Below are 26,953 nucleotides of genomic sequence, written 5' to 3' on the forward strand. Positions count from 1 at the left end.
TTACTTTTATTACATTTATATTTAAATTTTCACAGATGAAATTTGATTGGATAACGAATAACCATTACATCCTTCAAATAATTACAAAAAAGTAGGTATGTATAGTTGTGAACACTCGATTTAATAGGTATTTAAAGGTATATGTACAAGGCAAAAGTATTATATACAATATATACAACATGTACAAATTATGATATAATTTTTATACGATATATAAAAAGTCGTATTTAAGTAACAGACTTGGCATTTTAATATTTCTTTTTGGGAAAAAAAATGATACAGTGACGTATCTTTCGATAGATAATTTATAATTATCACATTTATTTTCATTTACCTATATCTTATATACAAAATTTACAAAAATAACCCTCATATAAATAAAAAGTACAAAACCGAGTCATCAGTAGGCGAAATGCATTTCTTATTAAAAAATGACCTATACAACAAGCTAGTAACATTTTCATAAGTTTTTAACACACTCGTAACACCTGCAAAACGCTGCATGACACATTTCCCACAACAATTACCTACAAATATTAAAAAAATCCTCCCTCACAGCACATGAACCTTCCCAAGATATGTGAATTTTTGACAGGTGTATTTATTTCCGGAAGTCATTACTACATTAGAACCTCCTATGAAAGTCACATGACTTTCAGATGGCAGTATCGTTCCTAAAACTCCAAAATTGTTCCCTGTTTGGTAACTTTTACGTTGGCCTGTTGGTACTAAGTTCGTTAGTAATACTTTTGAATTGATTAGAAATAGTACAGTTTTACAAAGAGGTCACTTGTCAAACTGTGCTTTCTCGCTTGTTAATCATAAGAGGAGTGTCCACGGAAGGCTCCTCTTCAGTGGTTGCTAGCGGTTGCATTGGTATGGGAGGTTCCCGAGGCTGTGGGCGGGGCCTCTGTTGGGGGTGTGGTCCGCGATACGGAACGGGGTACACACCCGGGGGGAGATGGCTCACGGGACCGTACTGCCACTGCTGTGGTTGGCGGGGCAGCGTGCAAGGGGCGTAGGTACCCATCATCGGGGGCGGCGCGCCGTGCTGAAAAATTAAACAAGCATTAATAGCAACAGTCACAAACAGCTGAAGTGTGACTATGATTTTTGCAGTCTCTCTATTTTAAACAATTCTTTGGACTTCAACTCGGATTTTGCAGGACAAACATTCTACGTCGTGGACTACAAACAAAACAACTTTAATAAAGCGACCGGGGCACCGTTTGTTAACACAGCAGCATAAATTTGTTTTTAATTCACACAAAATAAAAGAGGGGACTTGTGTTAAATGTACCTATAAAACACAACCATAAAAAAGTTGCTCTGAATTTAGTGTGTGTAGCAAAGCGCGACAGACTATTATTATAGTAATAAAATTGAGAATCTGCAAAGTCACATTTTGTCATTTAATTTTTGCGATCAGTCGAAGATGGTTTATGGCGAGGACAGTTTATGAAGACGATTTTTATCTAACGAACGAATTTACGTAAAATAAAATTCCATTTATTTTTATTTACGTTTGCAAAGCTCCGAAATTATGTTTGTGTTCTATCATTTTTTAGTTAGGATAAGAGGGTCTTCAATCTTTTTTTGTGGTATACATGGGAAAAAGAAACTCCAAGATAAATCAGCGACATGCCAATATAATTCGTTGTATCAACAAAGATATTGTTTTCAGGAAAGCGCTCTTGTTTATGTTATCTGTTATTGACTATTCTGAGGTAGCAGTTCCGGATAATGGGAATGATTGAAACGGAAAAAAGAAAGGTTTTGTTTTAAAAACGTTGCTGCAAAATTAAGCTTTTATTTTTAGATAGCTTTGTTTTCCAGGCTACACATTCCGGTGGATTTCTGGCTTACCGTTTTCCAAATAATACAGTCCGAAAGGTAAATCAGTTCGTTTGATTACCTGACCGATTTTTCACATTTTTAAAAGCTTGTCTTGTTTGGAATGGTCGACTGATAGAAATCATTATTCCCAGACAATTCCCTCTTCCTTCTCTCTCTGTAATCCTCGAAGAAATGACCCACACATTGTGGCATTCCGCCGATTCCATAAATGCATTTATTGTGTAGGAGAGTTGCCATTAAAACGATTTTCGCTAACATGGAGCGATATAAAGGCGATTCCAACATCAATAACACGATTAGCACAATTGTCAATACATATAACATCCAGTTGGTTTGTAAAAGGCTTCTTGTGTAAGCATGAAAGTGGGTTGGTTAACATTGGGCTTCTACCTACGAAGATCCGATAGTAATATATAACGACGTCACCGGTTCTTAGTCGGAGCAACAGTTCCTCTTTAGCCTTTATCATCGAGGCTGACACGGCCCGATTTTCATGGAGAATGGCCACGTGAGGGCTTTCTTATCGATCATGGCACGGATGCTGGATTCAAGCTCAACTTAATACGGCACGGATGGCTTCTTCGGGACTTGTGTACCAGTAAACGTGACTAATGTGGGGCCAGTGGTGTGTGTGGGATTTTAGCACATGTGGAAATTTATACTAGAAATGGGTAATAATTTTGATTGGTACTGCGCTTGGAAGCGAAATGAAAGAACCTGGTAGTTTGATGTAGAGGTGTTCAATTCCAACGCGCTCCGAGGAATATGCAAATATGCTAAACAAGAAATTAATTTTTCATTTTGCCAGTCGGGACGAAACTAATGCATCCTTTTGTTGAACGCGACAAGAAAAAAGTTCACTTTTTCAACACTTTATTTAAAAGCAGAGAACGCTTTAAGCAGAATATTAAAGTGCAGGTATTTAAATAAAACATAGTGTTCAATAGTGCTTAAGTGGAGCTTCTTATTAATAAAGCTCTGTTTTAATACCTCAAAACAAGAATTAAAGTGGTACTTTTTTCCATTAGAGAAAAAATGTAAGTAATCCCAGGCAACAGATACCTATTAAAATTTGGAGTCTTAATATTTTTAAGAATATTAAAAAATTCAAAAGGGTGAAATCTACTTTTGGGAAGAGAGCAGCCTGTCTTCTCTGATGGTTAATAAGTAGATAAAATCAGATTATTATGTCAGAAATCGACTTTCTAGAACACTACCTAGATGATAAAGTATACCGCGGTGTAACAAGACCGACTGATTTTTCTGAAATTTAGGTTCAGGTACACATTCAATAAGTCCCAACTTGTACGACTTTTAACAATCGATTTTTTAGGTTTAATATTCTATATGTATTTTAAGGTTCGTGTTCCATCATTACAGAACTAATATTAAAAGATTTAGAGCGATTCCAAATTAGGCGAGCTTTATTTGCCGCAGGCATCTTAGTTAATTCTGTTTTGCATTAACATTATGTAAAGGAATTTAAAGGATCCAAAAATCAAAACAGTCTGAAAGCCAAGAAAATTATACAGAGTGTAAGGTAACGTTACGACCATAGAGCAATGGCTAATCAAGGAAGGTAAATTATCTTGGAATCCGCAATTGCTTATATTTGTGTGATTGAAAATAATTCTCAAGCAAGTGATATAAATAATGAAGTTAACAGTTTTTTGCTACTTCTCTAGGTAGATATTTATTATTATAAAATTATTTAATAATTAAAGTTTCTGCACTCTTAAAAAGTAACACGAGGCAAATATTAAGTAAGTAAGCTTTGTTTACACGCTCAAGCCATTTGTGCAAACGACGGTTTGCGCAAATGACCTGTATTTTTCAAAAGCGTTTACACGTTAAAGTCATTTGAACAATCGCGTTTGCTCAAATTAATTTGCAGAAATAAACTGAATGCCATTTGCGCAAATTGACCAGTTAAGAAAAGTTAGAATACAATTCAGTTTCTATATTTCAAGCTTTGTTCAATCTTAGTTTGTACGAATTTTGCGAAAATTTCAAGCCCGCCTTTACAACGATTTAGTTGCGTAGACGGTTAGAACATGTAAACGCAGCATCAGAGATTTTAGTCATACCATTTGTGTCTCTACATTTATGTATTTATATACCTTTTAAAAACAAAAAAAAATCGTTCCAGTTGACATTTTATCTCGTTAAATGCAAAGTACCATGCATAAAACATAAGCCTTTCATTCAGGCGATTCCAATTTTTAATCTTCTTTTAAAAGAGTAAACACGCTTCAAATCTCGTTATTTTTTGATACCTAAACATGACATAGACTCCATGTAAAAATGTTGCCAATGTCAGATTATGCATCTTAAAATTGAATATTATTTCACATCCATGAAAATTAAGTATGAATTTGGAAACCTAGTTATGTATCTTTCATGTCCGTTTCCTAGAGAAATTCGTTTATGTCACTTATCACATTTGTGCGCTAGACCATCTAAACTTTCAACACATTCTGATCTAATAATTTTTATTTATCATTTTGAGAATTCGTTTCTTTCAAAAAATAGTTGAGTTAATAAACAGACACGTATTTCTTGCTGCTTCTGGGTTTCTAAAACAAAAGGACAATGTATATTCCATAAATACACTTATCGGAATCTCCTCAGAAAATCAGCCCTAGTGTAAAAACCTTGGCAGTATTACAATGCGTCTCTTTGTTGGAACTCTAAAGCATTCACAATAAAGGTAAAATGTGTTTTAGCAGCTTTGTATTCCTCATTAAATCAGTCCTTCTAATTACATTATGAAATTCATCATTTTTGAGTTAAAAATTTTAAGCTATTTCAGCATGTTTCTCACACAACACATTCTCTTTTTTTCGATCTCTGTTTGTTCAAACTAACTTCCGGTGGTTGCAGAATTCTTGGTAAAACCGCCAGATGCACACAGCAATCAGTGCATTCTCTTGTTATCATCATCCATTCAGCAAACAAAGATGTTTGGTTTAGTTCGGTGCAGATCCCGGATCGGTTGCCCGTAGGATCCGTTCTGACCTTACGTGACCTCACGCATTGACTCCTGCGGCGTGATTCGCTCCTGAATCATCATCATAATAAGTAAATCCTGAATAGCAGGAAAGCAGATTTTGGGACGGATAACTGTCACTTTCTATAAATTGTTATTAGATAAAGTTTGGATCGTGTCAGATTTATCTTGTTGTTTTGTTAAGGCGACGTCCTGCTCGAGGTGAAGTCTGCAGGAATAAGGGTCTTTATAAAAATGACTTTCGGACGGCGCGGCGTTGGCAAAGTTTCGACTAGTGGAAATAACATATCAATTGCGAAGTTTGACGGAGATGTTATTCTTTGTCCGTTCCGGTTGTCATAAGCTGAGGGTCCGTTATTCGTAAAATACACAGGTGATGTTTGGATAGAGAAGCAATTCTTTTAAGCCTTTTTCTGTTCGAAAGCTATTTTTATTGTACGAAGTGACTTCAATTTTTACTCGTACAAAATTTTGCTATTTAAAACAAGCGCAGTCACTATAATTGAATGAAACATCTTCAACATGTTTTTAAACCTCGTCTTCCACTTTTATCAAGAAACCAACTCGACTGCATCCTTTTTGAACCTCAAAAGTTAATTTCCTGATTCCATCTACAGCGTATTATCGACACGCTGTACTTGTTTTAATCCTACTAAAACGTCTCTTGCAAAAACTCACCATTTTGGATTGTGCAGCGAGTTCGTGTAAAGGCATCCCGTTTCTCAAAGTACAGTATCCGATGTAACCGCCTCCGCCGCCGCCGCCACCCCCAGAATTGCTCGCCTGATGCAGAAGACTCCGACTTGGCGACGTTTCGATTGTACTAATGTGTTGTCTTTTCCTGACATAATCCGTGGTCTCGTCTGTGTCTACGGGTTGAGGTATTATGTCCGGATTCTTTTCGTCGCTGTCGCATTCACCGGCGCTTGAATCGTGCTTCGATATAGGACTACCACCTGAAATAAGAAACATTGTCAGCGGATGGATAATTTATGAGAAAAGCGAGTCAGAAATGGAAAGAACAGAGAAAAATGCCTCAATTGGGTGGGAAGGAGATAATGCGAAAGTTGAAATTGTTTTAAGGGAGTTGGGAAGTTTTTCGTAAATTTAATATTTGTAGGAGGACAACAAAAAGTTTGACCAAACGTGATAAGATATGGATGTGGATAGCAGATTTTAGGAGAGTTCTTTCAATAAAATGGACTTGGAAAACTTCCGAGTTTCCGGTAAAGAAAATTGCATAAAACATACTTTTAAATAGACCTTAATTAAATTAAAAACGAGTCGCATAAAACAGGCAGCACTAGAACTTCCAAGTCTTTTTAATTACCTTCTTTATAGATTGAAAGTTACTAACGAGCGAAACATCTTTATAACATTTAAATCGTTGATTCAAAAAATAACAATCCAAATGACCCAAATCCGACTCTATTAAAAACATTCAACTTGGACAAATTTCTATGCAAGCAGTCCGATAAATCACTGGTTTAGTCTATTTCTTTGTCTATAAATCAGTTGGAACCACTTGAAACTTAACTTTTGAAAGACTTTGATTTATATTTCTTTATATGCTATCTAATACTCTATGAGCTATTTATCGACCAGCAAGAAAAATCGTCTTGATTCTGATATATGCGATATGTTTACTCAGATTTTATCAGAGTTTCCTTTTTTTAATTACACAACAAAGTCAAGAGTCAACAAATTTTGTTCAAAATTTGAAATGGGGCTGTAAAAACTAATTAACTAATTAGTATTGTTTTTTTTTTTCTATATTACATTTCGTATTTTTTGCCTATTTTTTAGAAATACCAGAATGCAGTTTGAACACGGTACCATGCACTTTCAACATGTCCATTAACTCTGCCAAATTTCAAAATTTTTGAAGCAGACAGAATTGTTTTTGGTAATCTTTGTTTTCAAAGCGAACCAAAAATTTCGAATTACGACCATTTTATCCTCGACAGTTTGCCCCGTCAATTGGTTCCCGACAATTCGTCTCCCGGTCAATTAGTCTCCGGTTTTTTCGTCCCCGGGTCAACTCGTCCCGGGGTCTTTCGTTCCTAATGCAATTTGGCTCTAGTTAAAGTCATCCCGGTGTAATCTTTCATAATAATTAAAGAATGTGATTTATACAGAGTGTTCCAGAACTCATGACCCAGAGAGCAAAAGAGGGCAATACAATAGCAATACAGATGGTAAATTTAAAAACAAAAATTGATTAAGTTTAATAGTAGTCGATAAAGTATAAACAATTCACAACCAATCCCAAAAGTTTATTGTAGAGGTGGAGTATCCCAAGTTCCCAGGCAACGAGAGTGTAATGTTTATCAATAGATGAGAGTATATGTCCATAGTTACCGATTTTCAAATTCTGTTCAGCTTCCGAATTGGCTACCCTTTTTTTTGTCTTAACTCGTTTTTTTTGAGTTAGAAAATTTTGGTTTCGAAATTTTGATTCAGAATTTTTCTCTGGGTCACGAGTTCTGGGACACCTGTATAATTTTACTTAAAATTGATATTTGGTAGCTATATTATACATACTAAGAAAATTCGTTTTATCACAATTAAAATAAGCAAATATATAATTGTCACCAGTAAATAAAAACATTTATAGAAAAGACATACAAAAAATTGCAAAAGAATCTGACAAAAAATTAAATTATTATTATTGTTTAAAAAAAATCTAAATCGTTTTCAATAAACAAAAAAAAATTATGTAGGTACTTCTAAACGATAAGAGGTAGATAGCAATCTATATTTCAACGCGTCGAACAGGCAAGATCTCTGTCTTTACAATAATGCATTAGAATAAAAAAATCGATGTAATAAGTTTTGAGTTACGATATTATATTATTATGCAAAATTGCATGTGAAAACCATAGAAACTATTTTTTGACATCAGTTTTGAAAAATATCATGCTAAGTACTAACTCTAGCGACAAGTTTAGTTTGGAAAATTTATTAAATTTGCTTTCCACAACACGGTCGAGCAAATCCATAAAGTTGCAAGTTGCAAAACTGAATAAAATAAATCTAGTAGAACAAAAAATAACATTTTCAAAGATATCTTTGAATCTCGACCTGATGGAGCAAAATGAACTTCAGATTCAAAATTCGGAGACTATTTTACTTTAGAAATAACTTTACACTTCAACAGTACAATTTTTTTTAATCTATTAACATACCTCCTTTATCGCTCAACGTCGGTCCACTTGTAGATCCTCTGTGCTCTGCGTTGCTCCCCGTCACCACCGCATTCTTGTGTCTTTTTCTCCTATCATCATTTTGAGTGCATTGTAGCCGCACCAGCAAAATAACAACAAGCCCCACAATCAACAGCGCCGAAACAATACCAATTAGTACACTCATCATCGGCGTAAAACGCAGTCCGGAACGATGGTTGTCTGGAATCATGAAAGAAAACAATTTAGAACGAAAGCTCAATCTCATTACTGTTTATAGTCACACAAGAAACATTTTCTCTATAAAATGAAAAATTTCAACTGTGTCGTCTAAATGCACCGCTTATTTTTCCGACAGGGAGATATCTTGGTAAATAGCTGCATCATTAGTGCAGGCGAGGAACGGAGTAGCTGCAATTTCAAAGCTTCCATCGCAAATATTAAAATTACACTGGAGGATCCGTATTGGTATTTTTTAAACGACTCTGCATATGAATAATTTAGGGGATGAACTACTTTTGTGTTTTACCGGAACCAAACAAACGTCCTTTTAGTGATTAAAAGCAGCAAAAACCCACAAAGAGGAGAAAAAAGAGTTCACGAAATAATTAATTATAAAAGAAATGTAATAAAATTAGGTTTAATTTAATTACAGTACGCATCTGACCAGACGTTTGAGACAAAGCCGATGGGCACTCGGTCATCAATTGTTCTTTCTTTTATCACGCTGAATCAACGTTTGTAATAAAACGATTTTATGACGTTGTGAACCTCCGGCGCTGCAGTTCCTTCTAACGAGTTGAAAGTAGTTTGGATGCTTTTCGCAAGAAATTATGCACAAAACTTTGCACTATACGCTGAATATGTAACAAAAATTGACTTATATCCATATAAATAACATTAATACCAATCTGGATGCTCTCAAATTTCTTGTCGTCGCTCATCGCCACTGTGCATTTAGATCGCTCTAGATATCCACTTTCCTTCGTCCAAACTTCTTAATTACACCTACCTTTTTCGGCAGTTAGTTGTTTTTCAGGAAGTCGCAGAGTGGCAGCCTGTAAGATGACCGGTTCACTGCGTCCTTTTAAGTTGTACGAGAAAAGGGCTGCTTGGTATTGGGCACCTGCTTCCAAACTTGTCACCGAAAATCTCGGCACAGGAGACGAGAGGTTGCTTTTTATCTCCTGGCTGTGACTCTCTCGAACCTGGAGAACGGTAGCGCTGATAAAAAATAAACATGGTGGCACGAGGGAGAGGGTTTTGATCGATAACAACTTACTTTTGCTTTTTGGAAAGCTTGATATGTGAGGTGATATTTTTATCATTTTTAGGAATGGAGCGTGTTTAGGGACAAATGGAGATTTTTCGGCAGGCGGTAATGATCCAGAAACGAAAAGAAGTGAAAACTAAAATGTGTGCTTTAAACAAAAAGTGTTGGGGAGCGGATGTTATTTTTTGTCTCTAAATAAATTTCAGTGGAGAGTCTTTTAAAACGAAATATCACATTTCAAAAGGCATTGATTAATTTTAATTTCAGTTTGATTTTGTTGGTTTTTCCCCAGCCAAAAAAACAATTATAAAACAATGCATTTTTTCCCATGCCGTATTTCCCCAATGCATTTTTTCCTATAAAAAACCAATCCCCGATAAAAATTCAGCGATAATGGCTCTGAAATTGAATAACCGTGTGACCTAAGCTCGCCACCCCGTAAAAAGCTGGAGTTTTTTCAACCCCGTTCCGCAGTACGTAATTGGACGTCAAATATTTCTGTTTTGCCATTGCCAATTTTCCGTAATTGGGAGATCCTAACGCTTTATGGTTTTAATTACGTTTTTATAATTTCGTATTGTTTTTATTGTTCATAAAATAAAATCCACTCTCATTTGGTCCGGTGCTCATTGATTTTATTTAATTGAAATTGTTGTGAGGTCTAAAACGGTGTGATTGTCCTGTTGGCATCTAAAGCCCAAGCTTACTCACCTCCAGCAGAAAGGACTGCGGTAAGCCGCCATTAAAGCCCTCGGAGCACCTAATGGAAAACGATGTCATGGAAATGTTGGAGATGGTACAGTTGTGCACTTGGTCCGGGCGGCCTAAAACAACAATTTATGAAAAAGAACAATTTTCAGTATTGTAGTTTGGAATGTTGAAGGGTATCGACCACTGTGTGCAGCGATCAATTATGTATCAGTTTTAAACTTTTACGTTAGAAACCGACTAAGTACTCTCAACTTCAGTGAAATAACAGTTTTATGCATAATTGAAAAGCAAGACGGAAAATGATTATCAATCTACGCTAACATTTGCGGCAATTGCGGATACACAACCTACAACCTCAACTGTCGATTTTCCGTGTTTCCCGATTTTCCACAACCGTTAGCTGAAGAGAGCAGCGGCAGTTTTATTCCCCATAAAACCAGTCTAAAAATTAATACTTAATATTCTGATCGCATTTCATTTGAGTCTGTTACCAACCGGAGCGCGGTCTTCCCGTGAAAATCCCTGTGTAAATTTTCCCAGTTGGTAGTCCGGGAAGCATAAAACCTCCCGACTTCCGTAATAAAATTTTCGTCGTCGAGTTTAGCAATCCTAATGCACATCCTTTAAGATCGTTTATTCTGGTTCACGGTCGGTTTACTTGGCGATTCCTGTCCGATAGATACATCAGGATCCGACAGATTCTTATTCTTGTCGACAGCTTTTCCACAGGAGTTAAAATATTTGCCCGATTCAGCAGTCTTATGCATGCATTTATCCTTCCTGTCCACTGCTTGTCCTCGCTCTGTTTTTATACCTCGCGTCGAATTACTTTCCACTTGCTTACTTTCCTTTTTATGCGACACCCTGGCACAAAATACGACGCAAACCCGAAACATACCGGATTCCTTTGACCCCGAATCGGATTTACATATCCTTGCGCACTGTTCCGGCAGACAACGGAATTCCCGGGGTTTTATAAGCATTTTTTCGGCAAATAAATAAACCAAATTGGTTTTTGAGCAAGAAAGATTGGCTCATACTGATTTTGGTCATAAACCTTTCAACTCGGTGCGTTTTCGCTGAATTGTGGCGGCACCAAACTGTAGATTCTGATACTCTTATTTTTCCATAAGATTTCCAAAAAATAACATGTAAAAACTTTTCCTGTGACCTTACATGAAAAGACTAATAATTTTTTACATCCCATAAACATGTCGAAATTGAGCTAGAAACGACCAAATCATTTTAACAATCGTAGAAAAAATAGCTCGTCAAAAAGTTGCTTTCTTGCACTCGTGTGTTATCTGCACTGGGCTAGTACCTCGTGCATCTACATTTACACTCGTGGGAAATTTGGCACTTTCCGCACTTCTTATGTAAATATCGTTCTAGCGTTGTTGCTGGTCTCTTTTTACGTCATCGATCGATTTATCAAGTTCTCCTTTAATAAAGCATGAGAAACGTGCATAATATAAATTAATTTCGGAGCTTCATTTCGTAAAACAGCAGAGTATAATTGCTTGTTTGAAATAATTTGCTCAGATCTGCATAGTGTAAACAATCCTCTTGTTATAAAAAATATATGATGAAACAGTTGTTCCGTTTGACTAACTACACTACACATCAAAAGAATCAAATTCTGATGAAATTCATTTGTGCACTTTGAAGTAAACAACAGAGACTGAATTAAGTTCTAAAACACCTAATACTGATAGTATCTGGCTTTTTCATGCAAGCCATTGTATGGAGCTTTCATGTACAAAATCAATACAAACCTGCTGGCATTCACATAGAAAGCAAAAAGCAGCTTCACATAATTGGCTAAAGATATTATCTGGAACAAACACAACCTTGACATTACGTTGTTTTTTGGTGTATAACAAAGTACTCGTGTTTGTTCATTTGTACAGATATTGTTAATAATTTCAGTTGTTTTTATTGCCCTCGTTAGTAATTTTTGGTTTTTCTTGCGCGTTCTTCCAAATCCTTGGAGGTCTGATAAAAAAGAACCCCATTAATCTAATCCTTTTTTAGCTAGGAAAGCTCGTCACTCCTTGCAGAAGGTTTATTGCTCTGTATCCTCGTACGGGCGTTCTTTATGCATGATTTAAAAGATGTTCGAACGCTTTATGCTTGGTTTTATCCTAGTTCATATATAATGCCTATATGAATAATTTGCGACTTTAAGCAGGGACTTTATGTGGTTGCATGTACCGCATGATTAAACACGCACGGCGGTCGCCGTCACATGCCATTTACCAACCCCTTATCGGTCCAATTCTACCCCAGAACCTGCTTAAAACTCCACCGAACAAGGATCAGCTGATTGACAACACTTCCAACACATTGTGCGCTTAATCCGGAGATACAATATGAAATATGGAACGGTTCGCGTTCGTTATGCTTAAACTGTTTCCAACGGAGATGGATGGGAAATACGGAATTCCCTACGATGTTACCGATACAGATAACATGAGAAATATGTAAATTATTTATGGGAGGAGGAGATCTTTGGTGCTAGGGTGCCAAAGATCAAGAACGAGGAGTCAAGGGAAACGGAGAAAAGAATGACAGACATCTGCAGGTTTTGTAGCGTTCTACAAAGCCGTCTTATTTTGTGCGTTTTTTTCTTGTTTTAAAGAAACGGGTCAGACTATATAAAACTTTCAGTGTTTTTTTTTGACAATTGAACAGACAGCTCTATTTTATGGAAACTGTCAATTCTATTCTTTTCAATTATTTATTATAACGGACGGCAAAGACGTTGTTGCGAATGACCATAAAAACTATTTCTAGGAAGTTTTCTTTAGATTATACTACATATTTTAAGGAATAACAGAAACGTTTAAAATCAATTTTACAAAATCCATCCAATTTTCAATAGATCTGTAGAAGCATCAACGGGAATCAATGCAAAAACTCAAATGGAAATGAATTTAATTTGTGCCTTTATGGTGGATGCGCCGGGTTTAGTTGAATACTTTTACATAGATTCGATTTTCAAATTTAAACTGTTATTTTAAAAGAGTCCCGCTTTTTGAATAAATTAAAGACAAATATACCTACATACGCAAATAAAATTACATCACACTATAGGATTTAGTTATGCAGATTGTTTATAACATATTATGTATTAAATATAATAGTTTTTATATACCAAAGGAACGTTATTATTTCTCGAGTTTCAAAGGATCGATAATATTTTCTAGTCATATCTATTTTTAGATTATTTCATACTTTAGTTGTAAACGTAAATAATTAATTCATAAGATAAAAAATCTTATTAACACACATTATTAAATTAACACACGCATTTTTAATTCAGTCTTGCTTGAACCTTTAAAACTCGAAAACAAAACAATATGAAATGCGAACTTTCTATTTGTACCTACTTATATACTTACATTATTATTGATAATTACATTAGCATACCTTTCTATGATAGCTAGTTTTATTTTTGATTGAACCAGAGGTTTGTTGTTGGTGTATTAGTATTGACAGATATTTCGTTGATATATTTCATCCAACAAAATTCAACAAAATAAATAACAGAATTCCTTATAGAAAATTCAGTAAAGGGAGAAATAATTCTTTATTATTCCCGAAATGAACAAAATCGCTGTACTTTCGACGGAATTTTGTACAATTCCCTATTATTCTACAATGCGAATCTTTTGTCTAGAATTTATTAATTAAAACCGAGTTATTGTCTCGTCTCTTCTGTCATTTAGTTCGTATTTTGAAACAATCCCAGCTTTTATTAAAAAAGTCTGCAGTCACAATTAGTGACTTGAAAGTTTTCTCTATAAATCATTTCAGGTAATACTGACTTTAACGTCCTCCGCAATAATGTAAATCCATATTTCGATACCATTCATCGGAAAAGCAAGGATTAAAACCCCGTATGAAAGATTTTTATCCGCAGCTTTCATTCAGTTTTCCAGTCAATGGTTGTTTTATGCACCGTATGTTATTATATATGCAAGTTTTTCATAGAACATAAAGCGCCTCCATGTTTCAAACAAAACAAAATTTCTCATCAACTAAAGCTCGGATGCACGAATTTTATTCTGACCATAAATTGAAAGACGGACGTAAATGAAATTTTATGACGATTTCAATGGAAATCATAGACGATTGCCTCAATGGGTAGAAACACAGTTGAGATAAATAATTTCTGAGTTTTTTTGGGTTGGTTGGAAGTTTTTACAAAAAGTGTAGTATTTGGTGAAAAAGCAATTTCTCCAGCGCGTGTTTGTTCGTCGGTTTAATTGTCGCTTTCGAACGTGTATTAGGTTTCCTTATTCGTATTTTTCCACGTTTTGGTTCTTTCATCCGGTTGCGACAATATTTCTAAATCCTTCAAGCCACTTCAGCTGCTCCGAGTGGTTCTAAATGTATAGGTCTCCTGATATTACTTTTTTATGAGCAGACTTGAAACAAAGAAGTTTATTCCACTTTGGAGGTGTGCGACTTGAAATAGGGTTATGTATGAATAAGGGCGACCCAGCATATCAACAAGAAAAGTTGGCCCACCGACCTAAATATTACATAATAACTACACTGAACAAATTTTGGACGAAATTTAGATTGTAGCAGTAGAAATTTATTTCTAAAGTAGAATTAATTGCATCCTGATTGTAAAATCAAAGTCCGTTTTGCTCATTTTGCTCCATCAGGTCAGAATTTAGAGAGTGTGAAAGTGTAAAATAAGTTCAATTTTCCTTTTTTCAGTTTATATTAACAACTTGCAAAATCATGAAATCTCTATTATACATTACACAGGTCAACACGAATTTTGTCTTTGGTAAGAGGGTATAAAATTTCGATAATTACACAAAAAAAGGCTTGTTTTCTTTTGTATCTTATAAGAGAACGGTGGAGAATTTACATTAAAAATTCATATTTTATTGTTATCATAATAACTGCATAGGCAAACTTTTTAAGGAATATGAGTATTTTTTCAATATTTCTGAGCATAATGAACAGAAAAATCATAAAATAAATTTTAGGGCAAAGACCTTTTTTTTTGTAGAGCTCTGTTATTGAAAATGTAATTAAATAAGCTTTCCAACAAACTGCAGAAGTCTTTGAAACTTTGCAAGTTTTTAAAAAAGTCAAGAAAATACATTTTTGTTCAATAAAAAAAAACCATTTTTTTAAAAAATTTTTGGAATCCGGACATAATGGAGCAAAACGGTCTTTATAGTCCGAGATCCCATAACATAAAAACCTAGGTCATAAGCTAATTTGATCAAACAAACTTTTTTGAAAGTTTTATGATGAGTAGATTCAAGATGTTTTGGTGTGTCATAAAAGTTTGGTGTGACTATTGTTTATTATTATTCATATTAAATTTCTACCAATATTGTCTGTTGTTCTCGTTTGGAGAATGTTATCTACTTACCTTATAAATTTCTCTAACAACGGGTCATATATTAACACCAATGGCAGAAACTGTCCTGAATTAACATGGAGGCCTTCTCATTAACGTTAATGAACAGTAAAATAGAGCTCAGACGACAATGACCAGATATTTTAGTTAATGAGCTATATAACAAGTTTGATCACCAAACGACTGCATACAAGCTCCGCCATCAACTTTTTATGAGCTGTTTTGTCATAATTAGTTACGAGTTAACTAACATGAATAAACCTCTCAACAGCTTTTTGAGAAGATAATTTATTTAGACGCTTACAAGACGTTTCGACTTGATTTAAATTCTCCAGAATGTGGTGTTTAGACAATCGACTAGAGTCAATCGATACCAACGATTCTGTGGTTACGCATCGTGGTAACATTCTGTTATGCTGTAGAATTACTTGATACTTGATCAATGGCTGTGGCTTTTAACGTTTACCCGGAATTAACATCCACGTACGTAATTTTACGATTGTACACCCCCAGTTGTCTAATTAATTTATTTCCACCAGAATATGACTCAAAATATTGCGGAAAGGTGACATCAATTCCCTTTTGTCTTCAGAGAATCATAATTATTAGTTTACCGATATGAAATTCCTGCGGAGCAGCAAGCGGAAACAACTTTTTTGTTCGGCGTCGTTGGAATTTTTCACCAAATTGCCGTTTTTCGGTCAGCACGATTCCCAGATCTTAGAATTAATTAAGCGCAAGGTTGAGCTTTAAAGCTCGAAATTTTCAAATAAATTACTATTTGAAGCCGTTGTGAAAACGATGTTTTGTTCCTTTGTGCTAGCTGGAGACGAAATTGTTGTTTCAAGACGGTGTTGTATTTACGCAACAAATGGAGATCCGCTTCGTTATCTCTATAATTTATACCTAGCTGATTTCTTCTTAGGTGTATCCTTCCTCAATCATTTCCCAAACATGAAATTAAAGCCGCTTTGGATTATTATTTATTCTCGTGCTGAAACCATTGTCAAGTTTTTTTTTCTTTCCGTGACCGCTCCCTGATATCGACATTAAAAAGAGACGCTGCATAAGTTCAGCCCGTTTCAGCACTACAGATTAAATAAAATAAATACAGGTACATTTAAAATACAAATCTATTCCATACTGCACATTGTATGTGACATTTATTTATATTATTTGAATTTATCGTTTCTCATTTTCTCTCCAATTTTACGTTTAATCTGTTGGAAATTAAAGCTTTCTATTGTGGTATGTGATCATGAAAAATATTTCTACTTTACATGTTTTTTTTCTTCAGGACGAGGATGTATAAATAAGTGAACAATTGCAGGTGTCGAGATTCGATTTCGGGGCTGAGCATTGAACTTGAATTATGCTTTGTATTCGATAAATCATCAATCAATGCAGGCACGAAAAAAATATTTTTGTAGACGAACAAGAATGGGAAAATACGGAGAAGAATGTAACAATGGAGCTTTTGTGGATTTAACTGAACTTGGAAAAAATCTCAAGAATATTCTGGGTTTTAGTACGTACTACTATGTAACCCGTTTTTAATAATAAAATGAACATAATATATTATTTCGTCATTATCAACAATTAAATGCAGAATTTTATATTTTAATTATAGTTAAACAGAAATTGAAAGTTTTAACTCCCGCGTGCCCTTTTAAAACTGATTTTTTAAAAAATGAATATTCAGTAATGCCTGGATAAAAATACTAAATTTTTTGTTATTGGGTGAATTGTTTTTTTTCATCTTAACCAAACCTCTATTAAAATCCCAGTTCTCAACGTTGATCTAAAATTGTTGCCTGGGTCAATTACAAAATATCAGGTATTTAAATAAAATACCTTAAAAGAAACTCAAAATAATTTGGTTAAACTTGGAAATTGGCGATATAATGAAACATAAATCTAATCATTATTCCCTAGTTTTGGAAGACAATTGTTCCAGTGAATTTAAAAAAAATGTTAAAGAGGTTGTTTCTCGAGGAAAACGCGCAATCAATAGTTCCCCTTCACATTTTTCCGTGTTCATTAGAAAGGATTTAACATAGAATTCCCGATATCACAGCAAAGTAAATGGTTTATAGAACGTAATGGCCAACAATATTGAATCCTTAGCACGCATTCCAAGCTTTTGGTAGCTTTTATTCGCACCGAAAGGAAGGAATCTTGTGTTTTTCACTTAAAATTCACGTCATGAGTATCGTCAGCTTCCTTATATTCCCGGAAATATGTATGAAGGAAACTTAAGTATATTTTGTGCGTATGAGCGGTGGTAAGGAAAAACCCTTGAGGGAGTAACTGTTATGGAAATATTAGCGCTTTTTATAGACGCCCATATTTTAAGGCAAAAAAATTACAAATCCCATCACAATTTACAAAAAATCGTAAATTTTCCGCTGCGGAGTAGAAATTGCCAACCATATAATTTTATTATCTCCCAGATCATCGATAATAGCCTAGTCGCGTGTAATACCAACTGTAAATAATCCCCTAACGCCCACAAAATCACAGTTATTATCACGTGTCGTAGCTCACTTACCGGCGGCGATGATATGAAAAACGCAGGGCACTCTTTGGGTTCCTATTCTGTTGGAAGCGTAGCACAGTAGCGTCCCATAGTCGAGTTCAGTCATGGGGGTGTATGAGACGATACTAGAAGTGCCACTGCGGTTTATATGAGATTGAGCAACATCTACTGAGTCTGCAGAATTGTTGAAAGTCCATCGAAACTGAATGTCAGGCGGATTTGCATCCACTTGACACGAAATTTGAGCTTGTTCTTGTTTGGCCACACCGTAGATGCGAGTTTGATTGGGCTTGCAAGTTGGAGCATCTAAAATATAAATAATAATAATAAATAATAATAAAATCTAAAATAAGACCCGTTAAAGAAATATTCCTGTTAATGTTCAAGTTAATACGTACACATAACGTTGAGATAAAAGGCGTTGCTCTCCCCATCCCCTTCAGTGTTGTAGCCCACGCAGGTGTAGTTTCCAGCTGTTGAACGTGAAACCCCTTGCAGGACCAAACTTTGATTGGCTATTATGATCCCAGCTTGAACGTTGATGTTGAGGACTTTACCCTTCAAAAGGGAGCATTTATTGAAAAAGTTTGTTGGTGACAATTACAGTTTCATGTTACTACAAAAATATGCAAAAAGCTTGAATACGAGCTAAAGCTAAGTTATAAACAGTGTCAAGTCTTACGTTGTGCTTCCATTCGACTTTGTACACCGGAGGGTGTGCGTTTACGACGCAATCGAAGTACACGTCTTCCTTCTCTCGGATAGAATCCGGATTGAGCGAAGTGCCCAGAATTATCTTCGCCTCCGGAGTATCTGTAACAGCGGCTCTAATTACCCTCGGATAATGTCCGGAAATTGTCGTTTAGCCAGCAGTTATCCTCTCTCACGCCACACTTCAAATTTAGCTAATTCTCAAATATGTATTTCGTGGAATGGATCTCCCCAGTTCCCTTCAATTTTCTGAAGAGCAAATGAAACTGTTTACGGAACAAATAAGACCGTGTTTTTGTTTGTTTTGTTTAATTTCGAGACAGGATAAATTCGCCATTCGGTGTTTAATTTACCAGTCGAAATTAATCTTCAATTACAAAAGTGAGGAGCGGAACCAATTATGCCGCTCGTTAAAAACCGAAAGACAATCGGAGGGAAAAAGAGCAGAGGGAGATTAATGTTGAGGCAAGTTTTGATTCGGCGGTGTGAGTTTAGGCTGCATGCACCGCTTCACAAGTGACAAAAAGGGACTTATACTCCAGGTAAACAACAAGTTTGCTAACTTGGTTATTCCAACAGCAGATTTATCCTTTAGCTACTCTAGAACTAACAGACGCGTATTTGCATCTGAAATCAATAAGTTTCAGCTTCATACAAAGTCGCATATTAATCAATTACTCGTCTTATTGGATGAAATAATTAAACAGCACAAACTCTCAACTATTAGCGTATCAGTTTCTACAAGTTTACAGTGTTGTTTCTTGGCGAATTTATCAACAAAAGGGATTCAATAAATAAACTCTTAAGAACAGAAACTCGTGAGCAGATAAATAAAGTTTCCTGTTTTTTGTCCAATTGTAATCAGTGATTTTAGAATCGCCGATGTGTACAAAAAGAAAAACGCGTTAGTGAAAAGCTTCTTACAATGTATTTCCAATTTCCATTTGTCCTCGAGCCTCTCCCCCAACATCACTTTATTTTCGGCCCGGCACGAAAGAAATTTGCCATCATCTTCTTTTCTCGGTACAAATGATAGAGTGCTTGTGGTTGTGTTACCGTCGTTGGACGTCTGAAACAAATATGCATCTTGTTAGTAAATACATGTTGAAGTGTCACTCTATTTTATAAATTATACTTGTTAACATGATATATTACATCATGTTTGGGGAGTTTTTTCGCTTAAACGGGAAGTTTACGGGTTAAGTAGGTTGTTGTGTCGAAGTTTGGAGATAGATCATTTGTTACTGGCGGGAAGTGGCAGTCAGTAAGAACCGTGCACCAGTTTTGATTAAAAAGAAGTCGTGTAATGAAATTCCAGAGTGGAAAACGAACAAAAATACTGCTAAATTAAATTAACTCATTCTTACTCTTATAGTTAATAGGAGTAAGTAGGTACACATTCACAGTTTTCGGATATGAATTCACGAATTACGACGAGTGCAGATGTGCCTCCAGCCATTATTTTCCAGCAAAATTTAGCTTGTTGATTGCCCTTTAATTAATTTTAAGTTTATGTTCATTCGCTATCGTTAATTCTGTTTCTCCTTGATGGCATCATTTTACATAATGTTCCCTGGATGGGTTATGAAATAATCATAACAATACAATAACCACAAAATACGGTACGTGGAGAATTGAACCGGAATGAAACAATAAGCAAATGTAAAATAAGTAGATATAAATAACGCTTAATGAGATCTAGCATTAGACAAAGAAAATAAGGTTTTACTAACATGTTGGATTATACCCTACCTACTCAGCTTTCTCTGTTTCTGCGCTAAATTCTAAGAGAATCATTTTGCTTTACCTTTCGGAGTCTTCGGACTGCTGTTTGTTCGCCTTAAAGCGACTTAAAAACCAGAGGAGATAAAGTGCCACTTTTGCTTGCGATTTTCAAATTTGTCGTCTTGGGATTTGAATTTGTGGCGAGATGCAGGAATTTTCCGTGCAATTTACATACTAAGTTAATCAATTAATTTGGGCATTAGAACGTTAAACCACAAACTGAGCTAGCTTATCTTGATTAGTAATCAATTAGTTGTATACCTATATGCATATTTCGAGAAAAAAGATTTCAATTGAAGATAACTAAGAGATTATAATTCGGAAATGAAAAAGTACTCGTATATCTACTTAACTTATGTAAAATGTAATCCACATGAGAAAACTGTAGATGAAGAACTAGTTACAGCTTGTGCGTTTTAGATGGCAAGAGCAATAGATGCGCAGTAAAATCGCGCTCACAATTTTTGGCCAAAAATTTTGAAAACCCAATTATTTTAATTAAAAGTTTTCTGACCAAAAAGTTTAATACAACTCTTGTGCGTTACCATTTTACAACGCTCAACATTCAAACAGATTTCGCGTTGTAAAATGTAAGTAACCACACGCGACTGTAAATAACTATTTCCGAAAATCGTCATAAAACAAATATCTCCCTGCTAATTTACGAGCAGGAAAATTGAATTTTTGGCCTCTTGAACTGCAAAGTTGACTTTTTAGTTGTATCCAGAGCAACGGTAACTTTTTAGGCACACACAATGCGGTAAAACACTTAGAATACATTGGCCGTTTAAGAGTAATTGGATAAAAGCAATCTTTATCATAATGAAGATTGGCCACCATACGTACGTACTATTTACACAGTAATTTTACTAAACAAAATGATATTTCTACCTTTAAAATCAAATTAAAAAACATTTTTGACACTAGCGCCATCTGTTAAAAGATGACAAAAAAATTATAATATAATAATTGAGTTATTTTTCAAAACTCAATAAATCCAATTTTGACTGACATTGGGTTTTATGTGAAATTGGGAATATTTTGGATATTCCTAACAATGTGTATTTTTCATTCTGTGAAAGTAGTTTCCGAGATATTGAGCCCGAATTGTTTTGAACCTTCAAAAATTTGGCCCTCTGGCGATAACCCAAAATTTCAAACGGCCATAACTCAGTTATTTGTTGACGAAAATTAAAAATTCTTATGTTTTTGGATTCAACGTGACATTCTGCGTACAATGAGACCCAAATTTGTTCAGTTTTCTGAATTCAATCAACGTTTTTAAAGAGAAAACAACGTTTATTAGCTTTGAATTATACATCAGTCGAAATAAAAGCTCAAAATATATCTACTGGCCCAATTTGAGATCTATCGGACAAATAGTTTACGAATTATGGCCAAAAATAAAAAAAATGAAAAATTTTCATCGTTTGAGTCGGATTTTTTTTTCGCGAAAAATCGACTATCGAATTTTGGGCTTTTGAAAACATTTTCTAACGTAAAATGAGCCGAGAAAAAGAATGGCGCAAACTGCATTTCAATATCTCAAATAGTTTCCGAGATATTTAACTTTAAAAATTACGAAAATTAAGAAAAATGAAAATCAACTTTGCGAAACTTTGATCGGCCATAACTCAGTTATCTGTTGTCGGATATAAATTTAAATCCCAGATTTGGAATCTGCGTAAAATTCTGCGTACAATGATGTATAATAACTTAAGTTTACTCTAAAAATAAGGGAGATATCGATATCGGAAATTTGGCATAGTTTTAGTCATGAATTTTTGCGAAAATTGCGTTTTGTATGTAGGTGATGTACCTATTTGTCAAACATTTAAATAAGTACGGAAACCGTTCATAAACGCAAGAACACTCTGGCGAATCTCAGTGTTAATCACTTCACTCTGGCGTCACACGCTCCAACATACGTCTCACTTTATGAACACACTCCAGTTACTGACAACCCTGTCAACCCATTTCGCGTAGGAATTTAGTGTTTTTAGTGTATTTTGCAGCATAATTTGCTACCAACCTATATGTCAACTGTCGAAATCTCTAAATCTCTCACCGGATATACTATAATAAAATTTTAAAAATTTGGTGCTTTTTTTTTGTACCTATACAGGGTGTTAGGTAACGTTACGGCCATAGACTAATGGGTAATTAAGGAAGGCAAACTGTCTTGGAATCCGCAATTAATTTTATTTTTTTCGTTTTAGTTAAAAAGCTACAAGGCTTTAAAGTAGACCAATAGAATAGCGTCAAATAATTTTTCAATTTTACAGAAATCCAAGTAGCTTTCGGACCAAACGAATAATTTGTCACTTTCCCGTCACATTGAAGTTTTAAATCAGTGGCGTCAATAAAAGGAAAAAACAATAACGCAATATTATTCAAGAAACAGACAATAAAGCAACACTACACTAGATGTTCAAAATGGCCACCATCTTGTTGAACACATAATTGTAAACGACGCAACAATGTTTCCTTTATTGTACCCAACACATTTTCGTTTTGACGAACTTGATTTGTAATGTCCACAAAAATGGAACAAGTACGCCACTAATAAAAAATAAGAACTGTCAATTTGACATCAAACAAAAAATTTCCTTCAGTAACTCTGATTCAAATTTTTGTAACCTTATGCAAATTGTTCCCTGATTGGTCACATTCAAAGCCTTCCAGCTTTTAAACGGTTCAAGAAAACCCGAAAAAAACTTCGAAACATTACTTTTCACCGCTGCCTCCATCACCCCTTTTTCTATGGCCGTAACGTTTCCTAACACCCTGTAGGTATAGGTATAATAGTAATAATAATAATTATAATAATTATAATTATATAATTTTGTAATTATGCAGACCAAAACCTTCGAATTCTTTAAAATTTTAAAAATATTTTCCAAATATTTCGAACGAAATGAAAAATTCCAAAATCTAATGCTTATCCTCCAAATTTTATTACTTATCACAGTTATTAGGTGAACCAAAAACCATCAACTTTCCAAAAGGAGTGACTAATTTCACAAACATTTTGAAAATTATTTGTTTTTCCTAAAAATAAAAATTTCCAAACCTTGTTAATTTCTTGCTACTTTTGTAATTTTGCACAGATAATAAACAAACCAAATTCACAAACTTCCCAAAATTTTATTTCGATTGCGTTATGAAACTGAATATTGAGTTATGTGAGTAAAAAATAATATGAGAAAATTCAAAGATTTATTGCTGGAAATTGGTGTCGTTACTGAAGAATACAAAAGGATTTCTACGATTTCAATCAGTACAACTCTCTTTACTAGAAAATTTACGTTCGAATAACCTAGAAAACATATCGCTGCCTTTTAGCTTGGCTAAAATGCATTTTCGATTAATTAACAAAACTCCTTCCCGGGAATAAAAAACTTTCCTCGTAAACAGTTTATAGCACCATACAATATTGTCACCCCGTTAGCTCTGAATTTACAACTTTTGTCCTCGTAAACCATCAAGTATCTAATTAGGCAAACATAATTTTACACTTTGAGTTTTAAAATAGGTCAGTAATTTGAAATTTAATCTAAAAATCCCTGGAAAATACGAACACAATAATTACCGAAATCAATCTCGGCGTGCTTTTATAAAGGAATGCTGAAACAATAAAACTGTATTCAACTTCAATAACAAAACGCAGACCGTGGCGTGATTAAATCAAACGATTTGGATTCACCTCTGCACAATAAAAGCTGCGTGCAAATTTGTACACGCCGTGAAATGAACAGCCATTTCGGAAAACACAACCGACCGGAGTTTCATTGTTTTAGTCGGCACGGAACGGGAAAACAAAAAAGTTACGTTTTCCATAAATGATGCAAACTTGGAGGGAGCGACAATTGGAGGAATTAGAATGAGGAAGCTTGGAGGGGTCCACATTCGAAAACTAATGGGTGTTGAAAAAAAAAGTCTGGTTCTTGATCTCGTGCCTGACAATTTTGTTTCCATTATCTGATTGCTCGTAACAATAATAGAATTCAATTTAACCAGTGGGAGCTTTCGATTTCAGTGCCAAAAATTTATTTCAAGCAAATGCATCGATAAAAAGAATCTGATTATCTGTTTTAAAAACACAAGCCTCTAAATGAGTATTTAAGTCCAGACTCACGCAATTATATTCTAATATATTATTTTGTACGGTCGGTAATTTTCATCAATTTTCCGAGAGTATTTTTCGGGAGATATGTTAAAGTTTCAGTCCGGACTTGGTTGTCAAAACGGGTACATCTTCTTAGAGCCCTAGGGCGTTAAGAAAAAGTTTAACAAATCAAAGGCAACAAATTTTATAAGTAATACGATTTAATTATTAGTTATTAACATAATTTATTGTGCTAACTGTGCAAAAAACAAATAAAGAACCACCGGCATTATCGTTTTACATGTTTCGGGCAACAACAAAATTATACATACCAACTTAAATGCTTAAATAACTACATACTATTAGGAAAAATCAATTCAGGGTATAGAAAAGTAAGACGTAACAAAACGCATTGGTATTTAACTTCCGCTTTTAGCTTTAACCCCCCTGTACAGCTTTAGGCGATACAAACGAGAAAATAATTCGAAAAGCTATTTTGTATATGATGCAATAACAATAAAAGCCGGCTTTCACTCAAATCTGTAGCGAATATCAATCAATAAAAGCTCATAATAAAAACTCAGGCCACACAGGAATATTAATACCATAAAAGGTTCCACCATTAAAGTAGTGAGAGAATCCAGTTGGAGAAAATATCTAATGCATATAAATGAGACGTTCTGCATCATATTCCGTATAATGAGAGATTTTAAACACCCGGGAGATTTTACTATGAATTAATGTCAAACCGTACATAAAATGCTACAAACATGGAAAATAACCAAGAGATGTGCGGAGGAATTTTATGCAAGTTGATAGGAAACACATTCTGTGCATTTCTACTGTCCAATTTGAATGCTTTCGGAAGAATTGTCCTGGATCACGTTATGTTCAATGCCTAGTGTTTTTTTAACTTGAGTTATTGCGTCTTTTTATGTTTGCTTCAATTGTCTGAAGTTTGGGGATGGTAATTCAAGGACTGACGTTTCCTATTCTATCGAATACACCGACAGCTACAAAGGAAAGATCACAACAACCAATTTAATTTAGCTCTTAAAGGTGCTACTTCTATTCATAGACTATAAAGAGGCTACAAATATAACACGTCTAGAAGGTAATGAAACTTGCTTTAAAAAGGAATACTTGTAGCTAGTTATTAAAGTTAGAATTTCTAGATAAAGTGAACGACTGACGTTTTAAAGTGACTAATGGACGAAATAAAAATCTTCAGTTTAATGGATACGATCGTATAATGCCATGACTTAAGTTATCTCAAAAGGTACGAAGTAAAAATACATTTATAGTTTTATCAAAAAATTTAAAAGAATATCACAAAATTAAACCTTATTAAAGAGAAAAAATATCCACAATTTTCTCAAAATCAATAAAACGATTATAATTTAATTATTAAATTTAACTTTTATCTGTCCGCGAAACATAAATTTTCAATAACCTGCAAATTGAATTTCGTTTTCCATAAAAAATATTTTATGAGTTCTGTTTCGTTTTACTGGAGTTTCTGCCATTTTTCATAAAGCTAAGAGGAGGTCACTGTGAGTAATATCTATGGATATGCATGTATGTTAAATAGCAACAATAGAAAAGATGAAAATAACAATAATAAAGAGTCAACAGATAAAAAAACAAAAACAAATAGGCTAAATTGTTTAATGTTTAATCGTTTGAAAGTGACAATATTTTTTGTTCTGGAAACGTGAAATGGAATGGCTTCCTGAAACCGAATTTAAAAGTTTGTTTTGCTCCATCAGGTCAATTTTAAAGAATGTTTTTAACATTTTTTTTTATTTTACTGTAAATTTATTTCACTTTGAGTTTTTCTCGAAAACTTACAAAATTACGGAATTTGTTTAGCAGTGTTTTCGAAACAATTTTTTAACAGTTGCTCCATAATTTTTATTTTATTTTATTATATTTTTATATTATGTCTTATACATATATTATTAATTTCTATTCTGAAAAAAATCATTTAGAAACGGGAGACTTAAATTTGGTAGTTATTAAATAAGTTTATACAAAATTTTTAAAAATTGAAAAAACGTATTTTATTTTTCACAAAAAATCTCTTTATTCTTTGTCATGTAACTGCTACATGACAATAGATAATAAGGTGTTTACCACCACGTTAGAAAGCAGAAATTTCAACCGTTTTATTATAACGTATTAGGTACATTAAAAAATCAATGTAGGTACCAATTTAGGGGGTCTATGCAAATAGTTATTCGGACGTGTGATCCACCTTATTTTTTAGGCCAACCTTTAAAAAAAATATTGATCTGACTTTTACTCTGCCAGGTTGCTCGTCTAATAATTGATACTGGACACATTTTCTCTTATTTGCACCTAGTAATGTTTCATCAA

The 26,953-nt window shown here is 34.3% G+C and overlaps 1 protein-coding gene across 2 annotated transcripts in view; it reads right to left on the bottom strand.

The window, feature by feature from the left end:
* Positions 1 to 144: 144 nt before the first annotated feature.
* LOC148181146 (neural cell adhesion molecule 2-like) overlaps positions 145 to 26,953 on the bottom strand; it is a 203,929-nt gene continuing 177,120 nt past the window's right edge. The window contains exons 7-15 of one of the 2 annotated variants that reach the window (XM_088041736.1): positions 19,606 to 19,750; positions 18,653 to 18,783; positions 18,369 to 18,528; positions 17,983 to 18,276; positions 10,037 to 10,149; positions 9,065 to 9,260; positions 8,056 to 8,274; positions 5,546 to 5,823; positions 145 to 1,051 (exon numbers count right to left, since the gene is read on the bottom strand). In XM_088041736.1, coding sequence (XP_087897862.1) covers positions 794 to 1,051; positions 5,546 to 5,823; positions 8,056 to 8,274; positions 9,065 to 9,260; positions 10,037 to 10,149; positions 17,983 to 18,276; positions 18,369 to 18,528; positions 18,653 to 18,783; positions 19,606 to 19,750 — 1,794 coding nt within the window. In that variant the 3' untranslated portion in view covers positions 145 to 793. The remainder of the gene's footprint in view (positions 1,052 to 5,545; positions 5,824 to 8,055; positions 8,275 to 9,064; positions 9,261 to 10,036; positions 10,150 to 17,982; positions 18,277 to 18,368; positions 18,529 to 18,652; positions 18,784 to 19,605; positions 19,751 to 26,953) is intronic. The other variant, XM_088041745.1, reaches the window with a different exon arrangement.

Source organism: Gnatocerus cornutus, chromosome 1 (genome assembly GCF_029298725.1).
Source record: "Gnatocerus cornutus isolate USDA-ARS CGAHR chromosome 1, icGnaCorn1.1, whole genome shotgun sequence".
Lineage (NCBI taxonomy): Eukaryota > Metazoa > Arthropoda > Insecta > Coleoptera > Tenebrionidae > Gnatocerus > Gnatocerus cornutus.